Raw genomic sequence first — 25,803 nt, 5'->3', positions numbered from 1 at the left:
ATCTGAACAGAAAAGGGAGCACAGTGCAGACATTATCCACACGCACAGTGCAGACATTACCCCAACATTTTAAACTTTCTCTTGTTCACTTATTGCTTGAATATTTGTTAATTTCGTAATAATTTTATTAATTCAGGAAGTCATTCAGGCCTTGATTTGCAATATTCTGTGACAGACAGTCACTAGGGAGATACTCCATGGGTTGCAAAAATAACTCATTTTAAATTGAATATATCACTAGTTTTGGGTCTTCTCCACTAGCACATGATGTCAATTTGTAAATCCTGTTCCCCTAAAGGTAAATAGATAATAAAGTACCGCACGCATGAGTGCACAGCAGTGCGATTGTCAGCTGCTATTGTTTAACAAGGCACCTGGTTGATTCTGTTTGCTAAACTTTAACACGCTGTTAGGCCAAATATCCCATTTGAAGCCTATAAATCGGGAGTTCAGTTTGCTATGGGTGAGGTCACAACTGTTTGACAAATAGGTGGAACTTGGCAAGGTGACGGATGTCGGGTGACGATTATGATGATATATTATTATGATAGTCACGGCTAGTTCTATTCCATCTACCTGGGAACCAATGAGTTAATGTGCTCGCAACAAGCAGCTTTCTCAAGAACACAGTACTGGCGTGTGTTTCCACTAGCTTGACTCGCCTCAACTCACCTCAGTGCCGCACAGTTATTTAGCTTTTCCATTAGCGATGGTACCTGGTACATTTTTAGTACCTGCTCTGGCGAGGTCGAAAATCTTCATCATTTAACAGAGGAGTCTGGTGTATTTAGCACTGCTGAAAGCCATCGACCGCGAGCTGCATCACAACCTCCGCCCCGGTATTTCAGTGCAGTGACTTTGTCAGGCGGTGTCTGTGCTGCGGTCATGGAGGAAGTACTGAACAAATCTTTTTTTAATTAACTGATTCTAATTCAGTACATTGAAAACAACTGATTTTACAAGTCAATAGATTGAGGGTTAGAATTTGGCACCACCTGAGGATGCCACATGAAATAGTGGATGTTGCTGGATGGGGAAAAAACAAACAAACAAACAAACCACTTTTTGACAGTGTAAGATAGAGAGGCAAATTGACTCTGTGTGAAACTGAGTGGCCTTAGGGGAGATTTTTATTCTCTCTCAATGGTCTCTAGAGATTGTATTTATGAATTGTCCTTCAGACCTGCTCAAACTCCCCTGTAGCCTAGAGGCTGGAGGTTCCCACCCCTGCTCCAATGTACACAGCTCTTTGTAGAATGTTGTCAAAGAGGTTAGTCTGGTAGAGGAATGGAAGGAAAGTGTCAAAGTGGTTTGTGTTTAATGCACCTCTTGGGGTTGCCAACCCAGGATTTGTTTCGCACTTGAAAGAAAAACGCGTGTTCCGTATTGAAAAGATAAGGAAGACACGTTGTTCCTTATTTTTTTTAACAATCAAGTCAGACAGAAAAATTCCAAATTCCATGCAATCACAAATGAAGATTGCATGGTTTGTATGAGGGTGGAAATTAAATCCTCCTCCTGCTGTCAGGCCCTCTCCATCTGTCTGTCGTTCATTACTGTGTATCATAGCAACAGAGACGCGGCAAGATGTAAAGGTAAAATGGTGACAGGAGGATACTGCTTAGGCGAAAAGTATAATAAAAATGATTATGTCGTTTTTTAAACTCATATTTGGTTGATAGAAAATAACATGCATAGAAATAAAGTGCGTAGTGTGTGGGGGGGTAATGTAAAGTGCAGTATATCAGGTACTGCATTTTGTATGGGGCCGGGGAGGCAGGTGCAATGTATGTAATTCAGGCTTCCCGTGTACACCTTGTGCTCACAATAAACATTGAAAGGTCTCGCTACAACCGTGTGTACTATACTGGTAAACAACATGCCTGAGGACTGGGCGGGAAGACTGAAGTTGTGCCAAACATAATCACATGCAGTGCTCGTGCAAAACACTGACGAACAGGCAGACAATTAATACCATGTACACACAGAGAGTTCACTGTGTAAACTGGATGTGATTATCTTGATTTACATCTGCCTAAATCTCAGCCAATCCCTCCTCTGTCGCCATGACCTCCTTCACAACATCCATCGTTTGATCTCTTAAAGGATGTGTTTTTTTTTTTGTTTTTTTTTACAGAAATAATATTTTTACAGCTTGAAAATATTACACTTTTATTTCTGTTGCAACGAGGCCATTTGTGTGAAATATTTACTGAACTGTTGTGGACAGTTATGAAAAAGGCAGTAATCCTTTTGATTATAGAGATGGTTCAGGAGGTGGGTTTTGAAACACATTTGAGTTTTTTGGAATGTAACTGTGTTGGTTAAGCCTGTGCTTAGGTGGCTTAGCAACTGTTGGTACCACTCCCTGCTGATCACTACAGTAACAACAGGGCAAAGAAGATAATCCTAGAGGTGTCAATACTGTTCAAATATTCACAAAAATGCAGCGCAAGTTTAGCAAGTTTAGTCGCGGTCAGTCAGTTTAGTTGACCACCTTATGACTGTCAAAAGTGTGGTCACTTCAAACCAGTGATTAAAACCAAAACAAATGCAAATCCAGTTCCTCAAACTTGTTTGCATCTCTGCAAGTGTTTGCATAGAAATGAATGGCTGTGCCCTATTTTGCCTGCGCGCAGAAATGGGAAAGTTACAAAAGGTTTTCTCGGACACATTTTCTTTTAGTTGGTGTTTTCACAATGAACCAAATGATGTACTCAATATGAATATTTACTCCCTGAGAGTTCAGATCCACTTAAAGCAGGTCTCCATAAAGCATGCGCATTATGGAGACGTCGTCCAACTGTCCCACTTAGTGTCAAGCTTCACTCTCAGGGGCTGAAATGAGAACCCCATTTAGACAAAGGGGGGGAGGGGTATCTTCAGTTTCCAGTGTGTGTTCGGAAAGACACAAATGAATCAATAGGTTATGAAGAAAAGCTTGTTTTTCGTAAATTCACCCAGAATTAGCTCACTTAAAGTTCCGTTTACATGCTGAAAACTTCGTTTCTATACTTTTGCCTCATACTTTCCTTAAATTTAAAGTGCAAGGTCAGAGAAAGCTGTAATTTCCTTCAGTAACTGCTGTTTCCCTAAATTCAATCAACCAAGCTGCCAGATTAATGGCAGTGATGCTCCATTGATAGTTTGGGTGCCAGGATGCATCTCCACTCGTAACTCGCCAGGGTCCCTTTGTTTCATCGTGTGATAACTGAAACCCACCCATCAATCCACCAGCCATCTGCTGCTCAGTGTCAGCTTTGGGTCCAACCAGTTGCCAGCTGACCTGCCAGCATCGCTGCAGGGTTTTCTGCCCGTGTTTCTGATGCACCTGAGAAACTGCACCCTGGGTGACTAGCTCTCTTTTAAGCAGGCGGGCTGGGTGACTGCCTTGTGGGCTGAGTGGGCAGATTGTCTTTCTTACTGGGAAGAGCATCATTTAGATATTGTTCAGCGCTTCACTCTGGGGAAGCCCTCAGAACGTGTTTGTGTGGGTGTTCAAATGTCTGTGTGTTGCCTTGAGCGCATGAATGCAGACATTGTTTGATAGCAGTGGGTTGGAAGAGAAGAGCCATGTGCCCACAGTGTCTGAGGAGGAGTGAGAGAGAAGGAAGGAGGGGTGAGGAGGTTTGTAAGTGGGTCGGAGTATCAGGGGAGGTTCATGGGGGGTTGGGAGGATAGAATAGGCAGCAAAAAGAACACCCTCCGTGGAAAACAGGAGAACTTGTAGGTGATGTTAAAGTGTGAGATACTTCCAGAAACAGCATTATCAACATAATGTATGACCACAGAGTGCTGGTTTGTTTAAGTTTTTACGAAAACACAGACACACACTTAAGATGACGGTTAGTTGTGTTGTCACAGCTCCCAGACACCTGGCCCTGTGCATCCATATGGAAGAGGGCCCAAGGCCATATGGCTTGTGTCTGAGCTGCTCAAGAGTGGGGCGTGTCTGAGCAACAATAATAATAAAAAAAAAAATCTAAATCCATATTCCAATTTAAGCCAATTTATACTGTTGCTCAGATGGTCTCATGTATATAAAGCGCGACACGCTTATTTGAGACTGGAATTCCCTCTCAGGGATGATGCGTGATGAGACACGTCCACAAAAATATTCATATAAACCCTTGTTGTTGATGCTTTATTTGTACGTTTTCACCCGTTAGATGTAATGCCTCCTTTATGGCCCGTGTTCCACAGACATGAGTAAACATGAAATCCAAAATAATATGAGAGCTGTCTCCGTGATTAGCCGCTCCACTCCGTCTCATCACGACCCGCTCGGAAAACTCGCACAAGTGTACACAAAACTTGTGTTCAATGTGTCACAGGAAGTCATGTGCAGAACTAACACACATGAGAGAAATGGGTGCAATGACTTGTGGGACTGATTAATTGATGAATAGTTAAAAGAAATGAGCAAACAGTGCAGTGGAGACAGGGAGGCTGGAGGAAGAGAGGACGAGGGTGGGGGAGGGAGGGAGTGGAGGAAAGACGCTGGCGCCCTGCCAATGTTGATGAAAGCTGCTTAGCCCACCCTGTTGCCATGGATACAGTGAGGAGCAGCACTCAGAGAGAGAGAGAGAGAGAGAAAGAGAGAGAGGGGAGGGAGGAGAGAGAGAAAACCAGCAGGCATGCGTTAGATGAAGTCAGAGTGGGAGTGGAGAGAGGGGGTGAGTGTATGTGGTGCCAGAAAGAGAGGAGAGCTAGGCAATGAGAGAGCTTGAGGGAGATGATAGAGTGGGAGTGACAGAGTGCGAGATAATGGAGGTGCAGTCTGAGTGTGCAGATCCTCCTGTGGTCCCTCAGTGTGACCCCCAGCCAACGGGGAAGATCAACAAAGCTGCCTTCAAACTCTTTGGAAAGCGACGTACTGGCTCCGGAGTGGCCAGCTTCTTCTCCTTCAGGAACAAAGGGGCCACAAGCAACAATGGAAATTCTGACAATGGGAATTCTTTGAATGGAAACAGCTCAACAACAGAAGTGGAGCTTATCAGGAGCAAAACCTATGACGGACTTACAAACTCCAACAATGATACTGACGGACAGCGAGGGGAAGGGCTTGCCAGCCAGGAGGCAGGACCGGTGAGGTCTCTCAGCAAATCGTTGAGTTTCTTCTCTCTCCTCCGACGCGGAAGTTTTAGGTCGGGTGAAAATGGAGGATCAGGACTTGTCAGAAGAGGGAGGGGCCTCAAGGGATTTTTTAGCAGCATGCGATGGAGACGCAAAACAAATGATGGAGACGGGGAAGAGGTGGAAGCTAACAAAGAGCAAGATGGGGATAGTACCAGCTCTGAAAAGGCGAAGGATATCACTCTCACCCTTGAACCACCTCCACATCATCACCCGGAGGATTGTGGGAAGACCGAGGCAGAACCTAACCTCCAAGCAACAGAGACTCCTATTACTCGTGTTACCCTGACACCTTCACACTGTGTTGTCATGACAGGACCATCTGTTGAGCCAGACCCCCCCTTTCCTTACACACCCACTGACTCGCCACTGCACCCTACTATTCAAAAAGCCAAAGCCTCAGTTTCCAGCCTCTCCCCTTCCCTCGCTACACCTCCATTGGATCGCTGCAGCGCGGGTGACCCACCCTCAGAACCGTCCGTGGACAGACTGTGTTCTCTCCTCTTCACTGACGTCACATCCCTCAAAAGCTTCGATTCACTGACGGGCTGTGGTGACATTATTGCCGATGCAGACGACGAGGGAGCAGCAGGTAATGGGGGCAGTGGCACGAGCAGCAGCAGCAGTGGAGGAGGAGGAGGAGGGGGTAGTGTGGGAGCAGGTGTTGGGAGAGTTGTTGGTATCACCGGCGCCACATCCTGTGTATCCCCGTCCAAACCGCCTCTACCCTCCCAGCTGACCCAGCACATGTTCTCTGTTTCCTCAAGCTCAGTGCCTGTCTCCCTCCCAGCCCGGGCTCGGGCGCCACCTCCGCCACAGCAGCACCCAGCTGGTAGTGGTGTGGTGGCTTATATGGGTGGAGGGGAAGAAATGGCGAGTCCAGAGGGAGTAGACGATGCAGACATGCAGGGGCTGTGGCACATGCTGCCCTCCACCGGGGACAACTCTCCCGCTTTGCCCCGATCACACCAACCTCCCTCCACCACCCCCACATCCACTTTCCCCCCTCATACCAACCCCTCAAGCAGCCACTTCCCTCTAGCTTCCAGAAGTTCAGACCGAAAGGTCAAGGCACTGGGACTCAGTAAGATTCCAATAGTTGGCGCGGCGGGAAGTCGACCGGCTAAATCTGCCCACCCTCACACACACGGTCGTCATCCAACATCACCCGGAGATAAAGAGCTGCTCAGTGACGAGGGCTACTGTGACACACCCTCAGCGACACCCACGGCAACACCTGATGAAAGCGGGCTGCAGCGTAACCAGAAGATGGCTCTGTCACGTGACAGCTACTCTGGAGACCAACTGTATGACCTTTACGATGACCCTGAGGAGCAAGGGGATAACGAAGAGCAGGATGGAGATGACGATCTAAACAGCACCCCATCTCCGTCTACTGAATACAAACTAAGCCCCACATCTCAGACAACTATTCCTTCCTCCTCTTCCTCTTCCTCGTTCCAATCACTGAAAGGCAGCACCAGCCTTCCTCGGGAATCCAAGATCCCGGTAAGCTGCAGACAAATGTCACCTCCCTCCTCTGTGAGCCAGTCAGCCCTGTCATCTGTTCTAGAGGCTGAATCTCTTCCACCAAAGACTGAAGCGCCTCCCTCAGCTCGCACCAGAATCCCTGTATCCAAGGTGCCTGTCCGTCGTTCGGGAAACAAACCTGGCAACAGGGGATCTGCCCACAAGAAGTAGTTGTTCTCTATGGATTCGAATGTGCTGTTTATGCAGAGCCAAAATTTTTCCCAGACTGGGAAATATGTTGAGCCGTGGAGTTAACAGCCCATAAATTGTTCTCAAAACTTAAAAGCACCCGTTCCTTTAATGTTTTCGCTTTCAGCAAATAGAAAAAAGTGGTTTTGTGCACTTGAGAAAGTCGCAAGGAGACTCCAAAAAACTGGGTTAACTCTTCATGACCCTCACAGGAAGTTTGGAGGTTGACTCTTGACAATCTATGGACACATTTGCCTTTTACCTCCCTGGAAAAACCTCTAAACTACTGACACTTGGATTCAAAAGCAGAAAAGAGAGGAGCTTTTTTTTTATTATTAAATCCGTCATATTTTACTTGATGAATTCCACATGACATAATTTAATTTGTTCATAAGGACCTAATTTAATCAAAAAATATTTTAGTTTCATCATATTGTCTAATCCGTAACAAATTACCTCCTAATCCTCTGAGTTTAGAGCCAAAGTTTATGAAACAGTCTCCTTATTTAACCTCCTCTGATAGTCTGCAAAAGACTCAACAGTAATCCACAGCCTGGGACAACCCTCGCCTTTGTTGCGTCAGTTTTGCTTCTCGAAAAATGACCCTTTTCTTTTCTGTCTGCACAATGAATGAAAATGTATGTGCGTATTATGAACACGAACGGCCTTTTATTGAGTTTCTGCTTTGCAGCTACAATTCAAGACGATATCGTTTTGTTTTTTTGGTGGGAAGACCTTTTACTTTTCTTATTTTGAACATTAAATGGATTCAGCCTGTTACTTCTGGATCTCACCTACACCCAAATGCATCTCTGGAAGTACACCCACCAGACGTCAAATCTCTGGGATTTACAACTGTTGACTAACCTGAAAAACTATCGCAATACCATACCAGGTGGAGGGAACCCTTGCACTAATGCTTCAAGACACAGACACACACAGACACACACAGACACACACAGACACACAATTCATTCTCTGCTCCCTCTCTGCATGCAGTGCCTCACACACGAGGCACAAAGGTCAGGAACATCATCTCACACCGAAGGATCTTAAATACACACTGTTCCACCTTTGACATTGACTTTGTAGCTCGACACTGGATCACTCCCTTCTCTAAAGACCTGTGCACTAACAACTAACCTTTTTCTAGTCAGAACTGTCTCCTTCACTGGATTTCATACTGTTTTTTATACACCCCCCCCCCCTTTTTTTCCTAAGTCATACTTACACAGATCTTTAACTGTGATTGCACCAGCTTCCTAACACTTTGCTTTTTTTGTTGATAAAGTTTTGAACCAAGGGATGAACGCTCAGTGAGTTCACCCTCCTGTGTTGTACAACCACAGTATGGAAACCGCTATAGCTGTGTGAGAATATGAATGTAGCTTGACATCTTTGTGGGGTCATATTTTCCTGTGTTGGCCTGTCTTTGTCCCTTGTTTGTGGGGGCAAGTCAGATGGTGGAATTGAATGTTTTCTAAGTCTCCCGTTGCTCACAGTAGTACAGTGTGTGCAGCCCCTGCAAAGCATCATTTGTATGAAGAACGAGTCGTGTGTATTGCAGTCATAAAATGCCTTTGTCTGTGATTCAGTCAGGCAAATTACAGGGGGGCAGAGTTGTGCCTATCCTCGAGTGAAAGAGAGATATTTTCATAGGGAAAGCCACAAGAGAAGATCAAAGTTCTTCTCTTCCTAACCACAATGGTTTCAATGACATGTGGGGGTCATTCTCGCTCATGTCAGCTTTCCATTTCATTGAGAGCATGATAATTGATCTACAACGCTGCTCCAGAATCAGATACCTCTTCGGCCTCTGTAGCGTAGAGTAACCTGAGCCCAGGTCCACAGTTAGAGTATTTCTCGCCTCATGAAAAGGGTAGAGCAAAGGTCACACGGGGCAAAGGAGACTTATCATGCCTCTAGTTCTATTATGATTTAGAATTATGCAATTTTTATTATTTTTAAATTGAGGAAAGAATTGACAGATGGAAAAAAAGAGGATGCATGTGGTATCATTTTAGCTGGTAGAGATGGGCAATAGCACTGATGCTTGTGCATTGATAATTAAAATGATTGTAATTTCAGCTCCCTAAATATTAATTTTCACCAATTAAATTACATTTTGCTAAGGGAACACAAGAGAATGCAAGGTAGGAATCATTAACAAAGTAACAATGATCACCGTGTGTTATGTATTTAACAGGTTTTTATTTTAATATACATGTGGCTTCCTCTTTGGTTTCTGTTCCCCATGCCGTTGTGTTTTATAGAATTTGATTCCGCTCTTCCTCCACAAGTGTGACGCTGTGAAAACGAAAGTTAGACATGTGAATGCTGGGATGCATTAGCACGACACAGTGGTGGCATCAACCGCTGAGGCCAGCTTCAGTAGTTAGTGGAGCAAACTACTGAACAGGACTCAGAGCTGAATGACTGAGAACCTTCCCAGACACACAGACATCTCCCTCGTCCGTCCCCCCCCCCCAGGTTTTACTCTCTTTTCTGTCTGATTACAAATCTGATCCTTTATGTGATTATTACACTAAAAGGCACATTATGTTTTTTTGTTTGTTTGTTTTTTTAATCATCTGTTTGCTTTTGAAATCCTTCCACTTTTCATATTTAAAGAATAAAACTGTGTTTGCGCCGATAGACGAGCTCCCGACTCTTTGTAACCACGTTTGCACAGAATTCCCTACGTTTTCTCTATTTATACTCCGCTGCCCTCCTCCCCTCACATCCAGGTGGCTCAGTAAGAGTCCCCTCTGGTTTACAACAAAGATGTTTTTGTTCATGTGCAATGTTTTTTTTGTGAAGTCACACATGCAAAGAGGTCTGCTTGGCTTGGGTGTAATAGGTCAATACATTTCATTGATTGCTGAGATGAAAGCCTGATGGATGGGATATTGTCTGCTGTTGGTCTCGTGGGGAAGTAAACATGCAGGGGTCAGAGCAGACAGCCAGGATGAAAACAAATAGCCAGCTGATTCATTTGAAAATTGAACTTGTGTGTGGTGCTACCGGAATATAGATTTAATTTGGGGGACGACACATGTTGCTCAAGAAGATCACCGTTGTTGGTGTGTATTAAGTATAGTAGGAGACTTTGGTGCAGTGCGAATTCCCTTTGTAATGGTGCGGCAGCAATCCCTCCCTCCCTCCCTCCCTCCCTCCCTCCCTCCCTCCCTCTCTCTCTTTCTGCACACTGAGGTCCGTGCAGAAGGCTTACGTAAGACCATAACACTCAATGCTGCCCACCTACCAAATCAAAGCCAGTGATGCTGCTGACAGTTAGAATGGTGCATGCTGGTGCATGCATGCTTGTTGGCTGATCTCATCATTAATCTGCTGCTGCTGCTGCTGCTGCTGCTTTAGTGGTGCTGTGTGTGGACACTCCTTCTCATTGTGCACGCTTGTGCATGACGGGGAGGATTCCGTTTGTCCTGAACACAGCAACTGTTGTATCAACTAGTGAAGAAGAAAACAAGGGTGAAAAGCCCTGAGGCAGTGGGAGGAATATGATGTTACCCCGCTTTGTTGCTCTTGGTTGCTTTTATTTACCTTTACATCCATGTGACCAAAAAGAGGACATGTATCCGGTATAGTGGTGAAGTAACTGGAATTAATGAGTCACAATGTCAGCTGCTGTATGTTTATTTTCTACCAAATCAAACATGGGAGGGTGGATTGAATCAAATGATATATTGCTTATAAGTTGTTTGCTTTAATATGTCTGAGTGTGAGTGATTATTGTTCTCATTGTTGTAAAAGTTGTGTTCTTTTAAAAGCTTTATTTAGTAACTGAAGTCACATTGAGGGTTTTGATCCATATCTAGGTCATCACCCAAATCTGATAATTGTTTTTTCTCTGAGTGATATGGAGCCTTCAGCAACATTCAAAAAGCTGTACCCCACATTCAGCATGGCAGCCTCTCTACAGTTGTTCCCATAGTAACTCCACTAGGTCAACCAATGAAAAGAGGGGGCCGGGCAGGAAGGAGGATGGGAGAGTGTTGAGTGCTCTACACTGAGGGAGACATGAGCAGAGCTGAACTGGAAGGCAGTAAAACATTTATACAATAAAACACACCCAACGCAGTGTTGCACTGCCACGTTTCTACAGGACAAAGCAAACACAGGCTCTGGGGAGTGTTTTTCAGTAGATTTCTTTCACAAGGATAACATTGGATGCAATGTGCCACTTCGCCACTAGATGCCATTAAATCCTTTTCTCCAAATCTTTCCAAAACATCTGCAGAGAATGAGGGATGTAGTAATTCAGATGGCACTCTAATGAGAGCTAACTTATAAGTAACACACCTCAACTCATCATCCTTAAACAACAGACACGCTTTTTTGTCTTTGTGGCTGAATAAACATGAGCAAAGCAAGACAAACAGTAGCAAGTCAAAGTTTGTCAAAGGCAGAAATAAACCACCACACACACACACGTGTGCCAGACCGCTGTAGCAGAAAGACAATTTAATTATGAGTCACAAGATTTTTAGATCTCTTTACATTCTGAGGTCAGAGCAAGCGAGTGAAAGGGTCTTTTACAGAAAAGAAGGACTTGAAATCTGTAAGTTAACGACTTATTCCGAGTTGTAAGACATACGACTGGTCATTTTTTCAAGTGAATTCTACGATTGAATCGTTGGATTTAACGATCAGAAAACAATCATCATGAACCCACTGTTTTGCATGTGCTGCCTCCCATTTATTTAAATGAACTGATGTGTTGATATGCTAAGCTGCACAAACACCGCATAAATGCTGACGTGTGTGTTTGCTATTTGGTGTGTAATGTTGGCACAGCGGCTTAGATTAGTCCTTAAGTGTCTCCAGCATGAATAGACTGAAAGGCCAACCGGTAGATCTGGATAACTGAACCCAAACAGGTCATTCCAGTTCTTTAGAGGTCGGGAGTAGGGGAGTAGGGTGTGGATTTGGCTTTCCTTTGTTTCTCGCCCACAGGGAGTGAAATTAACTGTATTATTTAGTTCATCATATTGAAGATGAGGTGTGTGCTGTTTTTTTTTGCTTCCACTGAAAGTTTATTCTCAAAGAGCTTAAGATATGCAGTAAGTAATTGAGTTATTTGTGACTTAATTCAAAAGTTCAATAACTTTAAAATAATTTAGAAGATTAAACATCCAATTGCAATTCTTTAAAACAAGACCATAAAGCCAAAATGCAAAACCTTGTTGATTCTTTTCTTGATTAATCGTTTTTTTTTTGTCCATAAAATGCTGTGAAATCTTATAGAATTGGAAAATGGTTTATTTCGTTTCCAGAACCAAACATCGGTTTCTGTCACATAAACAAGTTCAGTTTACAGTCTTGAAGCAGCAAAGACACCAAAACATCAGTTTATTCATTTAGTACTCAATTGATAATCACTTGTTTGTGGTCCTAAAATAAACAAAATAATTAGAACGATTCAATTGCAGCAGTTGCAATTTGCTAACAATTAATTTGTCAGCTCTGTTTAAGGTATTTTAATAAAATAACCTTAAAAGGGCCACTTCACCCATACAATGTTTTTTTTGTTGTTTTTAAAAGAAAAAACTAATTTCCAGGATCTGAAATACATGGCTGATTCCCACAACGACAGAGGAAGTTGGGATTGAAAGAAAGAAAGAAAATAAAAGCCCCCACACTGCTCTTCACTGTGTTTCAGTCAATTATAACAAGTTTTATGAGTAAAAGATCGGGGGGAAAAAACACTGGTCAAATTTAATCCAACTCTGTATTAGAATGTGAATTAAACACAAAAAAGAGGGAAACCATTTCCTTTAAAAGGAAAATAAACCCCTTCCTCCAATTAAAGCACTGGAGGATGCACACATGAAACCTCAATGCAGAAAGGCCCTTTCTCGGAACACCTCGCAAACCCGGGTTCTTTTTCACTGTAGGGCATCAGTGCGAGCCACTGCTCTACCGTGTGTCCCCACACACTCTCAAATCTTAATGTTTGACATTCCTTCTCTCGGTTTAAGGTTGCAACTATGAGTAGAGTAATCCGAGATCGGTATCAAGACTTACAAAAGGAGTAACACCGATAAACACCCAGGGCACTGTTTAAAAGGAAGGTGAAACACTTTCCTAGGCCATCATATGCTAAATAAACTGGAGATGATGTTAGTTATTTTATGCAAATACTATGAACCTACTCAACAAGTAGATTAGTACGTCTAATTATTAATTCAGGCTTTGATATGTGTTGAAATTAGTTCTGATTCCTGAACCAAAGTGACAATTTATTTCATCATTTCAAACATTCCCAGCTCACAAATTAAACTGTTCAATCACCTTATCATTTTATATTGTGCCATGAATGCAAGTGCATAAAAACTCCAAACCGTAAACTAATCCATACAAAACAAACAAAAAACAGTACATCCCTGCCACCATCAAACTTCAACCTAAAATGGTCAAAAGGTTTGATGTAACGTCATCGTCTGAAGTCAATGTTAATTGTGTCTATCAAAATATTTCATAGAGGCAACTTTTACAAAAAGTGCCAGGTTCCTCAGTGTCATAAGTAAAAACTGTAATGTGTGACTATTATGTGACAATTCTCAGGGGCTCCTCTCCGCTTTGGGCCCCTGGGCAATCGCCTGCCCGGGGGCAGAACCCCTTGAAGGACCTGTTGCATAACCCCATGAAGACGTACAAAAAACAAACAAACACGGTGCCTGGAGACAAGCATTTGAATGCAATGCAAACCCTGTCAGGCCCCGTCCGTGGCTTTCCTACATCAAACTCAACCTGCACTGAAAATACAAGCCACCATTCAAGACGCCATCATCATTGTGGGCCATTGCATCTGTACTTCAACAGCATCATAAAGTTTACATTTTTACTATTCCTTCTCATTACCACACGCACACTTGAAGATAGAACCCCACACCTAGATTACTTTAAAAAAACAAAAAAAAAACTTGAGGGAATAGGTCGTCATATAAGTTTAATCGTCCTTCAGCTTGGTGGATTGTTGATATCTACAGTGATTAAAGTGAACAGCACATCCTTCACAATCTGCTTGACGTTATACGTGAGCTTATTGAACCCATCATTGTCCATGGTACGACTAGTGTGTTTGATTTTGTCGGGATTGACTGGATTGGGCTCGTTGTGCACATCTCTCTCATGTTTGATCATTTTGTACTTTCCCATCTGGGAGTCGGGCCGCGAAACGGACATCTTACGGAAGAAGATTCGATTATAGATGTCGTCGTCCTCGCCGCCCCAGCCCCAGTAGCTGTTCGGGAAGCCATTGATCTTCAAGAATTGCTCTTTGGTCATCGAAGAAACCCCGCCAAAGTAATTGTTGTAGGGCAAATGGAAACCAAATTTGTCCATTGCCACGGCCAAATGTCGCGGGCTGTCAAAACACCGGTAGAGGTTGCGGTCATCCATCGGCACCAGGTCTACGTCGGAGAAGACAAAGCACTCGTAATCATACTCCTTCAGTGCCTCGGCGAAGCCCACGTTCATCAGCTTTGCACGGTTGAACGTTCCGTCTCCGTCCTGGTTGATGACATACACTCCGTAATCCAGCTGCTGTCGTAAGAATATGGGATGGAGGTAGTACAGCCAGTGCTTCAGGTGGTCATTTCGATTTCGAAATGGGATGATTATCGCCACCTAAACAAATTTGATAGGTTAGTTCGGTTAGTAGCAGCACATATTGCAACTTTTATAAACAAGGAACTGTTGAAGAGATCCTTATCACCAAGGTTGTTTTTTATGTATATCAGTCACCAACGAGACAACAAGATATGGACTGTACAATACAGTAATGTAGTAAATTTTACTACACTTTTATTGTGTTGTTTTACTATCAGGTTTCACTTCATATTTCCAGACAACATGATGCAGGTTATTTGCTGATTTTGACCTAATAATTAATAATTAAAATACCTTCACATGAGTCATACTTTTACATGACCTGAAAGGAAAACTCCACAGAGTTTTGGAACAGAGAGTTAAACTTAGTCTGTCAATTAAAGAATCATTTTATTCGCTTACCTTCTGTTGGGCGATACAATTCGGTGGCTTGTACCGTCCTCCCAACTGGAGATCCGAACCGATTAAGTTCCTCACTTCATCCAAAGACCGTTCTGTTTTAAACTCCACAAGCAAAGGACCGACAAGTTCTGGAGGGTCTACGGGACATGGTTCCAAAGTTTTGTTACTGGCAGCTTGCTGGTTACTTGAACCCGTGTCTCCTGCTGCGCTCTTCTCTTGGTCACCTGCTGTGGTTTGGTTCTTGATCAGAGCCGCCAGCTGCACGTCAAGGGTCTCGGTCCCCGCGGTGAGCTCATCGATCGCGTGCTCTTTGTGGGTTTTGACAAACAACAAAAGCACAGCATAGCACGCCACACTGAAGACAGTGAAAAGCATCAAGAGTTTGAAGAGTTTCTTCAACATGTTTGCGGCCGTTGGAGGTGAGCACAGTGCGATCCCCGGCAGCACTGGCGTGGCTTCCCTACCTGCGTTTCTCTTTGCAAGTCAAAACCATTCGCGTTTTCCTCATACCAGGCTGCTTTTCATTTCCCCTGGAGCTGCTTCCTTGTTCAGGTAGGCTGTTCAGGTTGGGCCTCATCACACCTGTAATGAATTATTAAGCACCGTCTTTCCCTGCCATTTAAGTTTGCATGAGCTTTAGCTTAATATCGTGTATCCCAGTATGATATTTATAAAAAGTTAATTTGCATTACATTATCTATAGGGGGGGCATTACTTTGAGACTGATGTAAATAAGTGGGAAAACAAAAGAAAAGGGAAAATTAAAGAACACAGTGCAGCCTGTTGACTGTGATGGTTGAAGTTTGTTTCATTGTAAAATAGACTAAAAGGTAAAATATGTCATAAAAAGTGTATCATTGAATTACAAGTGCGAGATCATAAACTCCCTATGTGTTGTCAAACAGTGCCCTCTACTTGTGTTTAGACGATAGTGCAGATTTTACTCACCACCACCCTTCATCCACAACCCTTCATCCACAACCACGTCATAGAAATAGAATTCCTTTGAATGAAAGAAAGATTATTTATTTATTTATTTATTTCACCTTTATTTAACCAGGTAAGTACGGTGGCCGACAGGGGCAAACGCACTGCAACGACCCACAACACATGCAGAAGGAGAAACGAGCTGCATATTCACAAATGCTGCGGATTACTAAAACACCGGTAAATCCTAAAACGCCAGCAAGTCTCAAAACTTTTGCAAAACAGTACTTTGTGCAGATGATTATGTCCGATCTCTGACACATAGCTGCGAGGAGGTGAGCTGAGTGTTTTATTTTGAAAACCGGACGTCGATGTCCTTAAATGTTAGCTTGACGGCAGGCTTTTTACTGTTGATCCCTTAGTAATTCAGGCGTTAAAATTCAGCGTCAGGTAGTTTGACTACAGAGAAATGAGTGTCGGACAGCTTGACGACAGCCGGATAACCTCTTAATAAAGGTATTTTAATAAAGTAACAATTAAGTACTCCCCGAGCAACGTAACGGCTGCACGAAAACGAGAGCTCCCACAGACCCGAGCACTTCCGTTTTCGAGTCCGCTTCTGTTGTCGTTTCTGTCCTCCGAACTTAAGCAGAACATTTTCAGGTTTTTCATAATACGTTTTGTGAAAAGATTCATTAAATGTAAAACAAAGGGAAAGCAACAAGTTTGACACCTCTGTTGTAAAGGTTTCAGGCCTTACTATGTTCTGGGCCTTGAGATAATGTATGATGTGACTTGGCGCTATCCAAATAAAATTAAATTGAAAATAGAAATAATAGTTTGGGGTCCAAAAAGGTCCAATAAGCCTTTGAAGTTCAGTAAGATCAGGGAACTACAGTAGCTCCAGCATAACATAAAGATAAAGCTTATTCCAGGGCTATAAACAAACGTGAAACACTCATGCAGAGTTATTTATGATGATAAACCCTCATACATTTTTACACACATGACCTTTACATGTCCAGTGTGTAACATTCAGGTGAAACTATTGGCAGAAATAGAATAACATAATGATTACACTGATGTTATTTTTCGGAGTGCACACGTCAGTGAGGGAACCACTGAAGGTATCATTACATGTCATTTAGCAGACGCTTTTATTCAAAGGGACTTACAAGGGAATTGAACTTGATCATGATGTCTTCTGCACACGGTTCTTAACCATTGAGCTACCCCACCCCCACGGTTATCAACGGTTGTTTCCGTTACCACAGAATGAGCCCATTATATTTACATCAGGAGTAGGACCACTGTGTTTTTCCTGGACAAACTTAACACCTTTTGGGTTTTTAACATTAGGTTCCTCTCATGCATGGAAGAGAGGGGTAAGATGAGAGATGGGCTGAGCACATATTCATAAAACCGGACTTGTATGATGTTCTCTCCAAGTTGGCTGTGGCTGTGCGAGACCCGCAGTGTATTCCCATGCTACATTCTCAATCTGCTGATTATATATACAGAAGCAATAGCATTAAGTCATATGTAGGGTTATTGACCGGTAAAATAAGCAAATGCTTCCACATTCCATAACATTTTCCCACGACTTTGACGGAATCATGCTTTTATCCCCGTTTAAGCAATTTATTATGGTTCCTCGTGCCCACCATGGGGGATTCCTTTGTGTTTTCATTGCTGCTTCACATAATGTGAACACACGACTTTTACTGACATATTTAAATGAAAATCCCAACCAAGATGTAAAAGGTTTGCTTAAAATCATAATTTGGTGTTCCAAATGGAGCCATAAAAGTTCAACAAATGTACAATTACAACATGCGGGTACTTTTCCTGCCTCTTAATTTTTATTATCAGTGTGTTATAGGTTTTTTAGGGATAAGTGAGGGGAAATTGATTCTTGGAGATGATTCATCTTGTGAAAAAGTCTTAAAACAGTCAATAACTTGGTCTGTTTCACTAATGCAAATAACGTACGAGAATGACCAAACCACAACACACCTAGGGAACACATGGGGTGATTTTTTTTGGACGACCACTAACACAACACATTGCCAATGTTTGAATGGACAACATGTGTGGCTCAATGTATGAGTGCAGTCTGGTTATTTACCACTAGAGTGTAGCCATGTATCAACAATTCACAACAGCCGCAGAGCCACACTTCACTGCATATCTGGGTTTTTTTTTTTGTGTGTCTCACCTTATCCCACTCTCTCTTTTATTTATTTTTGCAGCAACTATACCAACTCGACTCTGAGAACAAGAATGATACGCACAATATCCATAGGAGGAGGAAAAAGGTTGGCTGGACTTCCAACCCGAACCAAGCGAGCAATTCGAGTATCCTCCTGCTGCTTTAGCCACACACTGTGGCATCCCTTTGGAGTTGGGTGGGTCTGCTTTTTTTGGACACATGCGTGCATGCTTGCGGTGTCAGAGTGACATTTAGGCCTGTATACTTTCGTAATTAAACAGATGAGACTGAATTTTAAAACAAGGTCTTCATCTCTCTTTTTTTTTGAGGTTTCAGTTTTATATATTTAGGTGAAGGCTTTGTTGAAAAGGAACCGATGGAGTTGAATGGCATAATATCTTAATTCGCGCAAATTCCAATACTTTCTCACACTAATATTGTGACACGTGTCTCATGTGGGTCAACGCGATGCTCAAAATGTTCGTACGTAAAATGACAGAGGGGCCATTGATGCCAAGAATAAAAACACCAGGGCTGTGGTGAGAAAGAGAGAAGATGCTAAAAACATATTGTGTGTGTGTACACCGTATGTAACATACTTTTGAAGTTTTACATAGCTTAAAATGTCAAATAAGGTCGTATATGTTGTGCAAACTTGAGGGGAAAAAAGGGCCATACCGTTGAGAATGAGCATACACTGCAAATATACAGTATACTTTTTGCAGTCATATCGACAGATGTGAACACACACTGACAGACTCATAAGCATTTATTCTCAACCACAGCTCTTAAAACAGCCCTTACAGGCCAGAGAACTCAGCAGTTTAGTGAAACATGATGCCCAGACCATACGATTGTGTGTGTGTGTGTGTGTGTGTGCTTGGTTTTGAGTGGTCTCAGCTGTGTGGGACACACTGCACTGACAGCCAATCAGAGCTAATTCAGAATCAGAGTGGTTTTGATGGCTCCATGGTCTATTCGAGGGAACAAAGCAGTTTGTGCGTGCATGCATATATGTGTGTGTGCGTCTGTGTGTGTGTGTGAGAGAGTGTGAGCACACCTCTCAACCTTATTCTGCACTCCACCTGCTTCTCATTGCCCAAATGGTCTGACAAAATCTGCTTTTTGATACATTTGCATTTGTATACCGCCGCTTTGATGGCACTGGGACGAGATGACAGAAATGGTTCTTTGAATTTGAATGAAAAATGATCAAATAAATTAATTTAAAAGCTTTCTTTGTCTCCCTTCTGAGAGGACTGGAGGCTCATTAATTAGACGTCGACTTTAGTCCTCCTGGGCAGAAATTAATTTCCACAGCACCGTACACATAATCAACAAAATGCCACACAACAACAGGCTTGTAGACACTAAAGACGACAGCATGACAACTGGCAACACTCGGTAAAGACAACAAAGCATTCACTGTGGCTTCCTGTATGTGGCAGTTATAGCTGCAGGAATCAGGCTTTTTCCAAAGTGAGCCTGTCTTCACCTCAGAGTTTTGTATCGGCTCCCAGAGGGCAGAAGGTTCAGATGCTGGTTGACTGGGTGTGGGATGTCTATTTATTGTTACGGCCTCATTGTTCAGTTCTGTAAGGTTGGGTTTAGGAAGACTGATTATCTTGGCATTTACCTTATTTTTAAAGTGTAAATCTCACAGCATTCCTTCTTCTTCTTTTGTGTTTTACAGCAGTTGGCATTTTTTGGGACTTGGTGAACTCAGTGAAGAGCTGCCACTACGAACCGTTTCAGAACAGCTTGATGACTGAACCTAACACGGTACATTCTCTCAATTTGGTGTTTTGCAATGAATGCAGAGTAACGTGTTGGTCCAAAAATCTGTCCAAGTCTGGTGATTGTAAAGGTGCAGTTATACGCATACTCTACATTATACGCTAAATACCACTGCGCCATAAATGGCTTAATTTTGGGTGTCATACCTCCAGTGAAATACGAGGTAAAGTGTAATCATTGGTGAAAAATAGCTAAAAAAAAGGCAATAATGTTTTGTCTGGAGGGTGTTTATTTAATTTTCATATGCCTTAAGCATGAAAATGTACTGATTTGTTACTTTTTATTATTGGAGCTTAAGCATCGAGTGGTGCAATGACCCTATAGTTTTCCAAGCCACTGTTATTAGGGCCTGAAATTACTTGTGTTGAACATTTGATGGACTACTCCATCCATCCATCCATCCATCCATACCGCTTTATCGTCCAATCCCAGGTGACACAGTGCGAAAGGTGGGGTACACCTTGGACAGAATAAGGGTATTTGTGGCCCCTACTGGCAACAGAAAGTAAGCCTCGGATGAGATAGAAGATCTGTTTGGGAAAAACCCTTTTTGTTGCTGCATTTAAGAGTCAGACGTCTAACCAGCAAACACATCATTCCTCATATTTACAGTATGAATCATAGTAACATTAGTGGGAGCACTGCTGATTAAATGAGGGTGAATTAAGTTTAAATTAGGAATACTGGTCAAAATCTCACAATCTACAATCCAGAAATCACATATCACATGCTTCACTATGCACAGACTGTAAAAATGTCTAAAACAGGGGTCTCAAACTCAAATGACCTGGGGGCCACTGAGCGTCTAGTGTGGTGAGTAGGGGGCCGGTCAAGTGAAAAATAGTCCAACAATAATACTCGTTATGATCATATTTCATATCATTTCAAAGCGAAAGTGTTTATTTTGATACGGAACTAAAAATAGTTCACATTATAAACGTATTTATGATGCAAAATTAATCTTTTAATATAAATAACATACAGATATAACTCATGATATCGTGAAGTTTGAGATCTCTGGTCTAAACTGACTGGATCTGACTGATATCGGTATCGGCAGATACTTGGTGGCATTGTGTCATCCCTAGTTTAAATATTAAGTTAATAATTGTGTAGCAGCTTAATAGAAATCGACCCAAAAATAACATTTTCAGGCTTTAATTTGTAATATTGCTCAACAGTATTCCTCCATTGATATGCCCTGATTATTTTGACCACGTATTTGGCCAAGCAAAGCACAAGTTTGTGACCTTAAAGTGCCTCCAGACTGGAGCCATTTGCAGCTAAGTTTGCTAGTTAATTTCTTCAAGTGTGGGAGAAACATCAGCCTCAAGTCAGTGGGCTGGCTGAGAAGCAACCTCCTATATGCTCCCCTTGTCATCCATTGCTCTTGTTTTCTCAGTGACATGAACCTAGCATTCTCCCAATAGGCCCTGCAGTGGCAATGTGCCAGAAGCAAGCAGAGACTGAAGGGAAAACTCTCAATTAGGACCAATTGACGTGTGGTCTTTATGCCTAACTATCTTTTCCCCTAATGCTGATAGGAAGCTCTGTCGAGGCGCAGACTCTCTCACTTGCTTGCTCAGTCACACACTCTCTACCTCGAACGCCCACGCACTAGCTGTCTCGCTCACTCACGCACTCGTTCACTCATTTCCCTCTTCATTAACGCTTGGGTCCTTTCTATCTCAGGTAGATAGACTTCTGTGCTCATTTATTTGCCTGTCACCATTTTTAAAATGCCTGCCTATTCTGCCCGGCTGTATTAGAATATCTATTCAGCAACACTGTCATACATTGTGAATTTGACGTAATAGTTGCGGTTGACATGATGACAATATGTGCAAATAACATTGCCAGGCACATTTCTCATTACAGGTGAGATGAAAGGGTTCATTTGGCGATGGGACTGACAGGCAACTATTTTTTTTAATTCTATTTTAAATGAAATAAAACACATCTTCCTCTGGTGACTTTGTTTCCTAATTTCTCATTTCAGGGATTGCTCTTATGAAATCACGTGAAAACATTGCACTGTTAATCAAAATAGCTGTGTATTAATGCTGCGGCACAACAAGGAGATTCCAACAAGTGCTTGATGATAATAAAGCTCTGAGGCGACTCATAAGTCTCCTGAAGCAAAATCATTTGGTTGTCATATTTGGACGGAGACCGTTGCCTCCGTGTTTCCCTCGTTTCCAGTCATTGCTCTAAGAAAAGGTAGGTGCTTGCTGTTTATAGTATAGAATTACCATACAGTCATCAGTGTCTGTCCAGAAGATTCATGTTTCCCTGTTTTAGAAGTGCTCCTGGTGCAGACTGTGTGCAGTTAATATGGAGTGCATGGTGTCATTTGGACCTCATGCTCATTAAAAACTGCGCCAAATCTGGCGTGGACCACACTCATGGGAGGAACAACAACATAATTAGCCTCCTGTTTGCACTGGGCCAGATGCAAAAAGGAATGGAAAAAAAAAAAGATGGAGATGGCTCTGGGACTGGACTGTTATCCTTAAGGACACTGGTCCAGGTTGGTGTAACTTATCTGTGCCAGATATGGGCCATATGCATAAAAAATGTCACATTATTCCCTTTAAACATTAGAATTTTCCATTTGGGACGAGCAAAGGTACAACTTCAACCTTATAACAGCTAATGTTTTGATAAAAAATTAGAAATTCAAGCAACAATCTAGGCCCCCATGTGCTCTGTGTGGAAATACACTTCAGTTTGTCTTGTTTTAATATCATTTAGTGCATATATTTTGAAAAAGGTGGAATCATGAAGGCTGTGTTTTTTATTGTATGTTTAATTGTTTGTTTTTAGGTCTATTAAGTCTTATTGTTTTATTTATCTCCGATGTACAACACTTTTTTCCCCTCAGCTGTTTTAAAGTGCTTTATAAATAAAGTAGGATTGGATTTATTTTTAATTTTTTTGTCATTGTTTTAAAAATACGTTATAAATAAAGTTGGACACAATTTTATTATATGTTTTATTATTATGATTCTTTTTTTCAGCTGTTGTCATTGTTTTTGAAATACGTTATAAATAAAGTTGGTTCGGATTGGATTTCTTTATTAAAAAAAGAAGAAGTTTGCAGTAAGGTTAAAGGTCATGTAGGGGTCAGTGTGTCGCGCAGCGCGTGGGACAACGTGGAAGAAACATGTGGGAACTGTGCTGAGGGAACACGCGAGAGGACCGGGAAGGAGTTAGCAGGCTAATATTTGAGGAACACACGCGAAAAAAACACGTCAAGCTCAACACACCTGTGATAGCTCAGCTGCTTCCCAACGACACGAGAGACTTTGAAACCGTGGAAAAGTGGCTGTTGTGTCAGCCGTAAAGAAGAACGGACACCCTGAAAACGAAGCGTCGAAAAGGTAAGACCCCACTTCACAAGTGTGTTGCTTTCACTAGAAGTAAACACGTGTCGCTGGACAGTTTTTGTTTGTTGTTTGTCTTGTTGTGGTTGTAAACACCTGCAGCTCAGTCATTGTCTCAGTCTCCTCTTTGCTGGAGGAACTGTTGCATCCTTGGCTGTGTTATTTATTCACTGGCAGTCTCCCTAATTCCTGATGCTTTCTCATTGACCTTGCTCACTCTTTCTTTACTGAAGCTTTTACTAAGTGCACATGAGTTATTTAAATAATATTGCCTTATAAATGATATTTACCACATAATGCATTCGTGTCTGTGACTCGTTGCGCATTCAGACAAGCAAGGTCAATGTTTATTTGTAAGACTTTGTGTAAGAGTGAGTCGCTGTGGCTCTTTGGATAGATGTTCTCTATATGTAGTGTGAACATAATGCAAATACTTAAATGGTTTTCCAACAAATTCAGTGCTTTGAAAGCACTGGCTGTTAAAGGGGATGAATGCACTGTGGGAGGCCATGTACATCAAAGTCCTCCATCAGACACAAGACATGCATGTACACACTGCTTGTTTACGCACCCAAATCCTTCACATACACCCTGGAAATGTGCATATACACATCCAAGACATGCATTATTATTCACACACCCAAAGCAATTATATTCACAGCCAAAGACTTCACATAACCTTTTTAATACCCATTAAATGGCGCCTGACCCTTCACTTCCAGGTGTGTTGGAGAACTCTTGTAGCCTCCATTTTGCATCAAAACTAAACAAAAGATGTTTAGTTTGGCCATTAAAACATGGTGGTCCAGCCTCGGTAGAGAAGACCCACGCTTGATGTAAATCAGGGTTCTACCCAAAGTGGAACATTGTTCTTTTTACACCATGTTATGTTCTTGATGAGTCATTTTAATACCTTTTGTATCTTGGCGGTGTGTAACCTTGACACAAGATATTTAAACTTGGAGACAACCCAATCACAGAGATAACACTCTTGTACAGTTGTTTATGTCGATGAAATTGATGCACTTCTGTAAGCAGCAGTCCAGGTGCCCCAACCCGGCCTTCCAAATATGGTTATGCTAACGTCATGGTTAGTTCTTGGAATCTAATGGAAAGCGTGACGCTGCTGGGGATGGTTTTCATTTTGGAGCTTGGTCCCAAAACAACGTTTTTTTTTTAACATTTGATCTGGCATTATTACACAAGTTAATACAGTCAAAATACCGTTACGCTGATTGAAAATTAGCGCAACGGTCCCAATTTTGCGTGTCGGCTGCAAATCGCAGTGGAACGGGCCGATACACTACCATGCGCTAGCCTGTGTAAATGTAAAAGGCTCATTCTCTGGCCTTAGCCTATACAACTGCAAGGTTACCGTGGATTAGTCTGTTGCGCAAACATCAAACCCAGGATGAGAAGGTGTAGCTTGTCCTGGAAAGTGCTCATTCGTGGCTTTTTGAAGTAGACCCTGAGGTCGATCACAGATTTACCGATGAAGACATGGAGAGGACACGTGTCGCCAAGCGAGAGAGAAACGTATGAAGAGGCGAAACGCTTGGAAAAGCCTGCCAGATAATTGCATAAGTAGCTTTAATGTAAATTCTTACACAGCTCATTTGAGCATAAAAACTGTTTTTATACCATTCTGTACCGTTTTACGTAAACAGTAAACCGAGGTTGGTGCCTTTTGACTACACTCAAATTCTATGTAACTAAACAGAGGTATGCTAAAAATAAAACACTCTGTTCTTTCATAGTAGTTATTTGTTTTTGCAAATGAGCCCCTCGCTTACCACTGCACCACTGAAATCGTCATATTTTGCAATTTTAAAGAGTTGCCTCTCAGTTTCCCCGGGGTACGTTTGATGTGGATCTGTGTTCGGTCCAATCACACGAGGGAATGCTGTAACCCAAACTCATGTTGAGTTTTTCTACTGCGGCAATGGAAGGGAATGTGTTTTGTGAAATTTGCAATTCATGATGCTGATAATCGTCTTAAATTTAGCACGATCTTCTGTGATTAATATTGTTATAGAGTGACATGTGGGTGCTATAATAGCTTATGGCAGTAGAAGTCACTTCGGTCCTCTGCATACAGTTGTTGCTTGTATTAAAGTCAGCTGAATGGAAGATAACGTTTCTACAAAGTTTCTGCACCTGTTCGTTGATATCCAAAGATATCGCACACAGTTTGGATAGTGTGGCAAATCATGCCTTTTATTTAGATTTTCCACATCTCCATTTGAATATAATAATAAAAGAAAACATAGTCCCTCTGTGGTGAGTTCACTGCCTCTTGCTGTGTGAAGCTGAATTTTGGATACCACCACTAGATAATCAATACATCTCATGCGCGTACTTGTCAGGAGCATCATCATCTAAATCACTGTCCACAGTCCTTGTCTCTGACTTAATTGAAACCACCTTTGCAACCTCAGCCATTTATAATCATCTCAACAGGCGCAATAGTATTTCATAAATGCTTTGATCAAACCTCTAATGGCATTCAATCGCATGTTGACAGTGATAGGGAACTGAACGGATTGAGCTGCAGGATTAACAAATCCTTGTTGTTTCGCCTGGTCTGGA

General features: G+C 42.3%; 2 protein-coding genes and 1 long non-coding RNA gene across 4 annotated transcripts; 2 read left to right on the top strand and 1 right to left on the bottom strand.

Moving 5' to 3' along the window:
- Positions 1 to 4,637: 4,637 nt before the first annotated feature.
- amer2 (APC membrane recruitment protein 2) lies at positions 4,638 to 9,508 on the top strand. Its single transcript, XM_058641793.1, has one exon. The coding sequence runs from the start codon at positions 4,717 to 4,719 to the stop codon at positions 6,835 to 6,837; it is 2,121 nt and encodes a 706-aa protein (XP_058497776.1). The 5' UTR covers positions 4,638 to 4,716; the 3' UTR covers positions 6,838 to 9,508.
- Positions 9,509 to 13,091: 3,583 nt separating this feature from the next.
- Positions 13,092 to 15,512, bottom strand: LOC131468373 (beta-1,4-galactosyltransferase 1-like). The gene is made up of 2 exons (XM_058642537.1): positions 14,893 to 15,512; positions 13,092 to 14,508 (listed from the first exon to the last, which is right to left on the bottom strand). The coding sequence occupies exons 1-2, from the start codon at positions 15,292 to 15,294 to the stop codon at positions 13,840 to 13,842; spliced, it is 1,071 nt and encodes a 356-aa protein (XP_058498520.1). The 5' UTR covers positions 15,295 to 15,512; the 3' UTR covers positions 13,092 to 13,839.
- LOC131468379 (uncharacterized) lies at positions 15,307 to 21,801 on the top strand. 2 transcript variants are annotated; one of them, XR_009241699.1, is made up of 5 exons: positions 15,365 to 15,444; positions 15,953 to 16,059; positions 18,072 to 18,227; positions 19,725 to 19,813; positions 21,707 to 21,801. It is a non-coding gene; the product is annotated as an uncharacterized LOC131468379 (long non-coding RNA). The 2 variants fall into 2 exon arrangements; XR_009241696.1 differs by lacking the exon at positions 15,953 to 16,059 and having other exon boundaries at positions 15,307 to 15,444.
- The last annotated feature ends 4,002 nt before the right edge of the window (positions 21,802 to 25,803 follow it).

The sequence above is a fragment of the Solea solea genome, chromosome 1 (genome assembly GCF_958295425.1).
Source record: "Solea solea chromosome 1, fSolSol10.1, whole genome shotgun sequence".
In the NCBI taxonomy this organism is placed as follows: Eukaryota; Metazoa; Chordata; class Actinopteri; order Pleuronectiformes; family Soleidae; genus Solea; species Solea solea.
Note: the sequence above shows the minus strand (reverse complement) of the source record. Positions and strands in the feature narration are given on the sequence as shown.

Excerpts from the sequence above, each read along its gene's own strand:
- amer2 (XM_058641793.1), top strand. The coding sequence starts at position 4,717 with ATGAGAGAGCTTGAGGGAGATGATAGAGTGGGAGTGACAGAGTGCGAG.
- LOC131468373 (XM_058642537.1), bottom strand. The coding sequence starts at position 15,294 with ATGTTGAAGAAACTCTTCAAACTCTTGATGCTTTTCACTGTCTTCAGT. Across the intron at positions 14,509-14,892 it reads ATTGTATCGCCCAACAGAAG|GTGGCGATAATCATCCCATT; the intron begins GTAAGCGAATAA and ends AAATTTGTTTAG.